At 55.7% G+C, this 10,217-nt stretch overlaps 1 protein-coding gene across 4 annotated transcripts in view; it reads right to left on the reverse strand.

Annotated features, from left to right (window-relative positions):
* RBPMS (RNA binding protein, mRNA processing factor) overlaps positions 1-5,003 on the reverse strand; it is a 139,403-nt gene extending 134,400 nt beyond the window's left edge. For 2 of the 4 annotated variants that reach the window (XM_084627012.1, XM_084627009.1), the window contains exon 1: positions 4,804-4,986. In XM_084627012.1, the coding sequence (XP_084483138.1) occupies positions 4,804-4,866 (63 nt within the window). In that variant the 5' untranslated portion in view covers positions 4,867-4,986. Of the gene's footprint in view, positions 1-4,803 lie in introns of all 4 variants that reach the window. The other 2 variants (XM_084627010.1, XM_084627008.1) reach the window with 2 other exon arrangements.
* Positions 5,004-10,217: the final 5,214 nt, after the last annotated feature.

Below are 10,217 nucleotides of genomic sequence, written 5' to 3' on the forward strand. Positions count from 1 at the left end.
TGACTGAATTTCCCTGACAGAAGTGCTTCGTGACCACAGGAAGGAAGCCTACGGTACTAACCACGGCAAGGGCCAGCTAGCTGTTCTCATTGTCAGCGGCAAAACCTCGAGCCTCCATATCAGAAAAGAATCCAGCGCTATTAACGCCCCCTGCCCCAAGCCACGTTAATATCAGAGTTATAGAGATTTATCTGGAGCATTCCACTCTTGGTATTGTGCACCGAACGCTCCCGGTCATGGGCTTTTTATACAACATGGTCTGCACTCTCCATAGCACACTGGCACCATTCCAAACACAACGACTTCCCCCTCAGTCTTCTGCTGGACATGACTCCATTTCATTTTCTATCCAGCCAAGTCTTGGGCCTGCTCTGCCTCCTACTCAGTGTTTTGTTTGTTGACTTTACTGGAAGCAGGGTTAAGCTCTCAGTGAGTAAAAAACAATCTATATCCCACTTGAATACAATGAAAGCCAGGTATAGTGACAACCTGCCGAGTGACCGTCTATGCCGAGAAGATACACAATGGAGTGATGCAATCAAGAGAAAAGTACTTTGTCACCGCCTTACCAAGTTCCACTTGCCTGCTGAGCTGGGAAGAGCACTGGTTTTATGGACAAAAATAAATAATTATTTGTTATCGTTATTATCCATGCAAAGGGCGGGCCAGTAGTTTTAGTACCTGGTACGTTTTCAAGCCAGTTTTATAATCCATGTCAGAAATAATGCATTTGCCCATTTAACGGATGTTTGTATTCTGTGGCGAGTTCCAACTGAAAACAGAAAAGGGTTAGGTCTGAAATTACCCTCCCAAGGTTTGGCAAGTTTGATGCATATATTGAATTTGAATATAAATTATGATAGTCAGGTACCCACTGAAAAACAAATAATTTAAGAATGTTGCCATTATCGTGTGAGATCGACCTGATCCCTTGATGCCAATCTGGGGACGTATCTGATATATGTTTGATAATGGGTTCCTCTGTCTAGCAAAGAAAGGTACAACATGAGCCAATGGCTGGAAGCTGAACCTAGACAAATTCAGACTGAAAACTAAGCATGCATTTTAAGGGTAAGGGTTTTAGCCTTTGGAACAATTTACCATGGTGGATTCTCCATCATGGACAATTTTCAAATCAAGATGGGATGTTTTTCTAAAAGATCTGCTCTAGGAATTATTTTGGGGCAGTTCTCTGGCCTTTGCTATGCAGAAGGTCACACTAGATGATCACAGTGGTCCCTTCTGGACTTGGAATCTACGAATCTGTCCAGTAAGATATTCCTCTGCTAACAGGCTTGGAGGAGCTCATGTTTGGCTGTTATCACACTCAGAATACCTAGATCAGCGGTTCTCAAACTGTGGGTCGTGACCCCATTTTAATGGGGTCGCCAGGGCTGGCATTAGACTTGCTGGGGCCCGGGGCCAAAGCCCAAGCCCCAAGCCCTCAGGCTTCAGCCCTGGGTGGCAGGACTCAAGTTACAGGCCTCCACACCTGGGACTGAGCCCTTGGGCTTGATTTTTCTCCCCCCTCCCCCTGGCTTCTAGGGCAGCCAGGCTCAAGCAGGCTCAGGCTTTGGACCTGTGTAGTAATATTTGTTGTCACAAGAGGGGCACGGTGCAATGAAGTTTGAGAACCCCTGACCTAGATTATCCTAACTTCCACTCACAGGTAGAACCCACAAGCTTATTAGACATCTAGAAAATATTCTTTCCAGTGACATGCAAATGGTCTGAATTTCACCTTCCACCAGTGTAGGAGCAGTTTGTGACTCTCCACATTATATGATTAAGTTTAATATTTAAGTATTTAGCAAAAATTATATCTGAACCAGACACACACAAATAGCATGTGGGGGCAACGGAGGGGGGAAGAGGAGGGTTGCACACGCATGCTTACAGACATCTATGCCATTAACTCAGTGAGCCAGTCCCAAAATAAACCCAGGTATTTTCCTTTAAGTGGGTGAGCCCAACCCAGGGACGGGAGGCCCCCTCCCAAGCATGATGAAAAAGTACCTACTTCAATACCTTGCAGAAAGCTGCAGCCCTCCAGACTAGCAAACCTTCTCTATGATCCCCCTCCTGCAGAGCTGGGGGAAGTACCACTCAGTGCAGGCAGCCCAGAGCTGAGATTTAAACCACTCCAAATATTTATACTCCTATTAGGTGACCAGATAGCAAGTGTGAAAAATCGGGACAGAGGAGGGGTAATAGGCACCTGTACAAGACAAAGCCCCCAAAATCAGGCCTGTCCCTATAAAATCAGGATATCTGGTCACCCTAACTCCTATGTGCTATAAAATATCACTCGCCATGTGGGTGGAGGTGTGGAATACATTGATGGGCACTTGTTCAGGAAAACCTAGCAGTTTACGGGACAGGAGAGTTACTTCATTATCTGAGGTTTCAGAGTAGCAGCCGTGTTAGTCTGTGTTCCCAAAAAGAACAGGAGGACTTGTGGCACCTTAAAGACTAACCAATTTATTTGAGCATAAGCTTTCGTGAGCATCCGATGAAGTGAGCTGTAGCTCACGAAAGCTTATGCTCAAATAAACTGGTTAGTCTCTAAGGTGCCACAAGTCCTCCTTTTCTTTTTTCATTATCTGACACTCCTATAAACACACCATTCCACTCCTTTTACTGTGTCTGTATACGAACTGTACGTAGACAGAATATGTACCAAATGGTGGCGAGAAAAGAGCTCGGAGAGATTTGACTGGCCAACAGGAATCCCATCTGACACAGATCTCTCTCGGTCACTGCACGACACCATCCCCAAGGTAAGAAGTCACAGAAGTTTGTTCTGTTGACTGGGAGCTACCGATGGCCGGCTCACAACTCCCTCTGTGGGTCTGCAGTAGGCAAGCCGCAAAGATGAACATTTCTTTCTTAACTGGACAGAAAGGTAGGTAGATGCCACAAGAGCCTGCCCTGGAGAAGCGTCTTTCACACCAGCAGAACAGTAGCATCCCCAGGGGGACAGTTATCTTTTTTGCAGTCCTTCTGCCAAGAAGGACAGTTTTTAAAGAGCAGGAGGAAAGCATTACAATGGAGCAGTACCAGCAGATGGGATGGTTTGCTGGGCTTAAAAATGAGGTAGGGCCCATGAGTCTGACCTGGCTGGCCCTTCGAATACAGACTAAACCAAGTGAAGCAGAGTGTTACTAAAAGGCAGGAAAAGTGTCCAAGCACTAGGTGCCAGGTGTTCTTGGTGAGACGCCTCCCCTCTGGGGCGTGCAAGCCAACCACCCTGGCCTGGTGCCTCAGTCCTCCAGCCTTGCCTGCAGCCCTGTGCCACCGCACTGTCCTGGCAACGCTCAACAGCCCAGGGACTGCCCTGGCTCAGCCCTGCCACATGGCACTTTACGGCATGTGCATATTAACTCTCCTCCCGCCCCCGCTGCTATCCGTGTGCTGCCCTGGGATCGCCCAGCCCTGCGGGGACAGGGGAGCGCCAGCCGGGCAGGCAGCCCCCAGCCGTGCCCAGGGCGCAGTGACGCGGCAGGAGGGCGAACCCCTGGCGGTGCCTTCCGCGGGTGCCGGGCCGGCCTGGAGCCGGGGGCTCTGGCTGGAGCCCAGCGCAGCGCTCCATGGCCCGGCGAGTCCCGGCAGCTGCCCCGGGCCGGGCGGCGGGGGGTGCGGTGAAAGCACGGCGCGGCCTCCGGGGGAGGCTCTGGGGCCCGGGCTCTGTCCCCGCAGGAGCGAGGGGCGGTGCCCGGCCGGCGCGGAGCGAACACCTGAGCGACCCCGGCCGGCCCGCTGCAGTGCCCGGGCTGGGCGGCCATGGGGCCCGGGCCAGACCGGTCGGGGGGAGAGCGAGATCGGGCACTGGGGTCCTCGGACGCGGCCGCTCCCTTCTGGAACCCCCTGCCCCGCTCCCCTCCGGGCCGCCCCGCTCACCCCGGCCCCGCTCCCCTGCCCCGCTCCCCTCCGGGCCGCCCCGCTCACCCCGGCCCCGCGCCCCTGCCCCGCTCCCCTCCGGGCCGCCCCGCTCACCCCAGCCCCGCGCCCCTCCGGGCCGCCCCGCTCCCCTCCGGGCCGCCCCGCTCACCCCGGCCCCGCGCCCCTCCGGGCCGCCCCGCTAACCCCGGCCCCGCTCCCCTCCGGGCCGCCCCGCTAACCCCGGCCCCGCGCCCCGGCCCCGCTCCCCTCCGGGCCGCCCCGCTAACCCCGGCCCCGCGCCCCTCCGGGCCGCCCCGCGCCCCTGCCCCGCGCCCCTCCGGGCTCCGCTCCCCCCTGCCCCTTTCCTCTCTGGGCCGCCCCTCTCCCGTGCCCGGCTCCTCCCGGCCCCTCTACCCCGCTCCCCTCCGGGCCGGCCCGCTCCCCCCTGTCCCGCTCCTCCCCGCGCCCCTCTATCCCGCTCCCCTCCGGGCTCCGCTCCCCCTTGCCCTGCTTCCCCCCGGCCCCTCTACGCCGCTCCCCTCCGGGTCGCCCCGTTTCCCCTTCCCCCTCCGGGCTCCGCTGACCTGCCCCGCTCCCCTCCAAGCTCCACTCCGCTCAGTCAGGCCCGCCCCGCTCCCCCGCTGCCCTCCAGGCCGCCCCGGTCCATTCCGGGCTCCGCTCCCCTGCTCCGCGCCCCTCTACCCGGCTCCTCTTCGGGTTCCCCTACCCCCTCTGCCCCGCTCCCCCTGACCCCTCCTGCCCGCTCCCCTTCGGCTCCTCCTACCCCGCTTCCCCTCCGCCCCCCAACCGCCCTGTCCTGCTGCCCCCGGGTCCCACTTCCCCCTTTGCCCCGCTTCCCCTCCGGGTCCCCGGCACCGCGCTGTCCCGCTCCCCGCCCCGCACTCGGACCCCGGCAGGTACCTCCTCCTCGGGCAGGCTGGGCTCGGCCGGGCTGCTCTCCTTGTCGGCGGGGAGGCTGTTCATGGTGCAGTCCCGGGGCGCACGGAGCCGGCTGCGGAGAGGCTGGTCCCTGCCGCTGGCAGCAGCATCAGGAGCTGGCGGCGCTGCACTGAGCCCCCAGCAGCCCGGCCCGGCAGGGAACTGCGGCGCGGGGGGAGGGACGGGGGGCGGGGGAGCCTGGACTGCTGCCACTGGCCCAGGGGTGCCCGGTCCGTGCGCCCTACGCGCTCCGGGCAGCGAGGGCAGCTCCCTCCCGGGCACCCCGGGGGTGGGGGGATCGGGGCGGGAGCAGAGCAGACAGGGGAAGTTGGGCGGCAGGAGGGTCAGAGAGGGAGGGGGAGCTGGGCTGTGTGTGGGGCACAGAGGGGAAACCCCCTAAACTCCCTGTCCCCAATACAGGGTCCCAGCCCTAGCTCCCTCCCACGAGCACCCTGTGATGTTCCGGAGCCATCAGTGACCCTGGCTCAGCCCTAGCTGTGGGTTCGCCGTTTTCAGGCTTCCCAGAAAGCCAAGGGCTAGAGACTTGGCTTTTACCATGAACGCTGAGCTTGTCCTTTACCTGAAACTGGGTTCTGGCAGGGAGGGGTTCTCCTGGCTGTGGGCTTGCGGGGGTCACAGACCAGCCATGCCAACCAGCTGTACTTCTGCTGGGACACTTTGTACCTCCTTTTTGTTAGCACCTGCTTCTCCCGCTCCCCCTCACATGGGACTGGGGGGCGCACAGAGCACTGGGGCTGGAAGTTTTTGTTGTTTTTGCCACTAATTCAGACCCTAATCCTGCTCCGCTTTTGGCATCAACAGCCAAACTGGCATCACCCCCCTGGGGCCCTGGCAATGCAAACCCCTGGGGCTGGCACCACCCACTTATTTTTTAAGGGGTCTCCGTCTAACAGACGCAGTCTAGTCAAGCACCAGTCGCTGGGCAGGATGCGGGAATCCCTGAGTGAGATTCTGGGGCCTGCAAAATGCAGGTCAGACTTGATGATCACAATGGTTCCTTTTGGCCTTACCCCCTGGGAATCTCTGAAATCAGAGCTGGAAAAGGCAACAGCCCAGGAGCGCTCCCTTCAGTAGCAGGTAGCCAGAGAACTTGGGGGGATTTGTGGATTACATGAAGGAGGAACATTACATTGAGCCAACTTTGTGTTTGCTCTGGGTTTCTCCAAATACACCGAGAGCGGAAGAGGAGTAAGAGAGCATACTCTGGAATCAGCCTCCCTCACCAAGGGCGCTTTCAAACTGGTATCTTTTCGCATTTCATGGTGCCGGCTTGGGCTCGGATAGATCCGCACCGAGCCCCACTGAAGCAGGGCACTCCCCTGGCAACTGGCTTCACCTGCACAGGACCCGTTGCAAGATCTAGCTGCAGTCATACTCTTCTCCCGCCCCCCGGACCTTGCACATTGCCTACTGCAGGCCCCCCTGCCCCCCTCTCGCCCCACTGAGCGCAGTCTGAGCCCAGAGAAGAGTGACTATGCTGCGGGCAGGGCAGAGGAGAGACTGGACTGTCCCTCCACACACCAAATCCCCAACACCGAGTGCAAGCGAGAGATCCCCTCAATGGTCAGGGGCCAGAAGAGGCGCCTTATTGAAACGCAGCCTGCCCCTGTGAGACAGAGAGATCTCACACTGCGCAATCCCCTGTCACTGGGGCGGGAAAGGACAGGAATAACAAAGAGACCCACAGGCTCCGCCCCTACATGCGGCATGTGCCCCCTTCCCTGGAGGGTTCCTACCCACTCTGACAGACCCTCCCCTTCCCGAGGGCCCAGATTCCCTGGCACACTGGCACAGCTCCCCAGGCCCCCACAGCCCCATTGTGCTGAACAGAGCATACACAGGGAAGCACGCTGTCGATGTCCACGGGCCAGAGCCCCTTGCAGGACATGCTTGGAGGAGGGTCCAAAATGAAGCATCTTCCCTGACCTGTGGGAGTTGCTTCATTCCCTTGGAGGTAACCGTTGGGTGTGGCCTGCACTGGGCCCCCAATAACACCCTGCTCCATGTTATCCCTCGGATTGTGTGTACACACTTCTAGGACCACCTCTATTCTTGCTACCCTGAACAAACGGATGAATGAAGAATTTGCATCCCATCCAAAATATTTTCCCAGGCCTAGTTGAATTTCAGGCCAAAGCACCGGGCAGGGTGCTGCTGTACTGAAGTGGGAAGTTTTTGTAACATTGTTATGAATGATACTCTTGGCCATAATTTACTTGACCAGGAGTTGCTACCCAGTGGGTACAGAAGGGTTAAGCAGCTGCGGTGGGGCAGAGCAGGAGACAGGAGGTGTGCGTCTCACCTAACTGTATGGTCAGAGATGGGATGAATGAGTGGATTGTTAGAGCACTGGCTGAAAGGACCCCTATCAATGAAGGGTCTGCAAAGACAATGGGAATACCATGGCCGGGACATTTGCACCTAGCAACCAGCCAAGATGAAGGAGGTTTTCCCCCCACCTCTCTGCAGGGAAGCAGAGCAAAGGCCCTGAGCTGGAGAACAAAGGGGGCAACTGGCTGGGTTAAGAGCTGGCCTTTGGACAGACACAGCAGCTCTCACCTGGGACCGAGAGACAAAGGGACCGAGACGAGAGACAAAGGGACCGAGACGAGAGACAAAGGGACCGAGACGAGAGACAAAGGGACCGAGACGGTTCCTGGAGCAGCATGGCTCAAGAGTGCTGGCTTGGCCAGTCCAGACTATGCTGTACCTTTGCTTCCCTGTGCTAACCTAAGGACAACCCGATGCTGTGGCTAATACACCCAGCTCTGTTTTGAAAAGGCTGCCTGGGGTTATTGCAAATGCTTCGTAGATTCCAAGGCCAGAAGGGATCATTGTGATAATTTAGTCCAGAGATTTTCAACTGTTTTTTCTGGTGACCCAATTGAAGAAAAACTGTTGATGACCATGACCCAGTGGAGCTGGGGATGAGGGGTTTGGGGTGTGGGAGGGGCGAGGGTTGTGGGGTGGAGCCAGCAATGGGAGCGTGGAGCCGGTGCTTGGGGTGGGGGCAGCACGTGGTGTCGGAACAGGTAGGGACTAGCCTGCCTTAGCTGGGCAGCACCCCGACAGGACTTTTAATGGCCCAGTAAGTGGTGCTGACCAGAGCCAGCGCGACCCAGTCCCTTCTATTCCGTGACCCAGTTCTGAGTCATGACCCACGGTTTGAAAACCACTGATCTAGTCTGACCTCCTGTCTACATCAGGCCAGAGACCTTCCGTACTTGCTGAGATGCAATGATTCCTGAAGTGGAGAAAGGAGTCTCTCTCAGTTGGACTCACTGAGCAGATCTCATGGTGAGCAACAGGAAAGATGGAGCCCAGAAGCTGTCTAAGAAGTTCTGAGGCCACGTGGCCTAACCTAAAGGAAGTGTTGGACCCCTAGGGGGTCTGGCACAACCAGGGGCTGTTGTCTGTTTAAAAGCTGGAGTGTAGCTCTGTGACAGCTGCATGAGTGAGACACAAGCCCATGAATGATGTCATCAGGGTCTTCCTCTCCAAGGATCTCCCTATCTTAAAGTATGGGTCACTGACAGGCCAGCCCCCAGGAAACAGTCATAATCTGCTCGCTCTGTGCATGGCCAGGAAGGCTGCTGCTTGATTTTTGGTTTTTGCCATTTTTGATAATAGCTAGTGGTCAGTTCCCAAATTAAGCCACTTGGATGTTTCCATTTTAACTTTAACACAACACAAGCAACCTGCCACTTTATGGACCTACCAGCTGCAAACATGCTTGTCGGGGATTTTGCTCGTCAGAACCAATGCAGTGTCCTGTGGCCCTGCATCATTCTCTGACATTCCACATTTGGGAATTTACATGGGGAAAGCACCTTCAAGAAGCAACGGGTGAAGCAGATGTGACCTAATAAAAGCAGAGAGGAGTGAGCTTGATAGCACGGTGGCTTGGTTACAGAAGATAACTCACAAGTCACTTGCAAAATAGGTGCCCTGGGCCATGCCTTACCCTGCTCGAAACCACACACGTTTGTAGCTCTCTGCACATCACAAGAGGAAAAAAGCAAGAGCAGTTGACCTTGCAGCTGGTTATGCCTGAGTCAGGGCAGCATCCAGCTCCCCTCCCTGGGCTGGCTCTGCAATATGGACAGGAGCTCAAAGCAAGAAAAACTCATTTTCTGCACTGAAGTGAGCACGAGGGACCCCTTGGGAGCAGGTCACTGAGTGAGAGCAGCTGTTTTCACCTCGAGATGTTCCAGAGGAACTTTGTGACGCTGCGGTGAAGATCCCAGCATTGTGTGGTACATGCAGGTTGATGAAACAACGCATGTACTGGCAATGGCAAGATGTAGGATGCTTCATGCTCTTAACGCACAATCTCACTGTGGGGCCATCATTAAGGATACAGGGAAGGCTGCGCTGGGCATCACAAAATGGGGAAGAGATGGCCAGCCCTCTGTGGAGATAGAGGTGGTTAGGGACTATTTAGAAAAGCTGGACGTGCACAAGTCCATGGGGCCAGACGAGTTGCATCCGAGAGTGCTGAAGGAATTGGCGGCTGTGATTGCAGAGCCATTGGCCATTATCTTTGAAAACTCGTGGCGAACCGGGGAAGTCCCGGATGACTGGAAAAAGGCTAATGTAGTGCCAATCTTTAAAAAAGGGAAGAAGGAGGATCCTGGGAACTACAGGCCAGTCAGCCTCACCTCAGTCCCTGGAAAAATCATGGAGCAGGTCCTCAAAGAATCAATCCTGATGCACTTGCATGAGAGGAAAGTGATCAGGAACAGCCAGCATGGATTCACCAAGGGAAGGTCATGCCTGACTAATCTAATCGCCTTTTATGATGAGATTACTGGTTCTGTGGATGAAGGGAAAGCAGTGGATGTATTGTTTCTTGACTTTAGCAAAGCTTTTGACACAGTCTCCCACAGTATTCTTGTCAGCAAGTTAAGGAAGTATGGGCTGGATGAATGCACTATAAGGTGGGTAGAAAGCTGGCTAGATTGTCGGGCTCAACGGGTAGTGATCAATGGCTCCATGTCTAGTTGGCAGCCAGTATCAAGTGGAGTGCCCCAAGGGTCGGTCCTGGGGCCGGTTTTGTTCAATATCTTCATAAATGATCTGGAGGATGGTGTGGATTGCACGCTCAGCAAATTTGCGGATGATACTAAACTGGGAGGAGTGGTAGATACGCTGGAGGGGAGGGATAGGATACAGAAGGACCTAGACAAATTGGAGGATTGGGCCAAAAGAAATCTGATGAGGTTCAATAAGGATAAGTGCAGGGTCCTGCACTTAGGATGGAAGAATCCAATGCACCGCTACAGATTAGGGACCGAATGGCTAGGCAGCAGTTCTGCGGAAAAGGACCTAGGGGTGACAGTTGACGAGAAGCTGGATATGAGTCAGCAGTGTAC

The sequence above is a fragment of the Lepidochelys olivacea genome, assembly GCF_965140295.1.
Source record: "Lepidochelys olivacea isolate rLepOli2 genome assembly, chromosome: 4".
NCBI lineage: Eukaryota > Metazoa > Chordata > Testudines > Cheloniidae > Lepidochelys > Lepidochelys olivacea.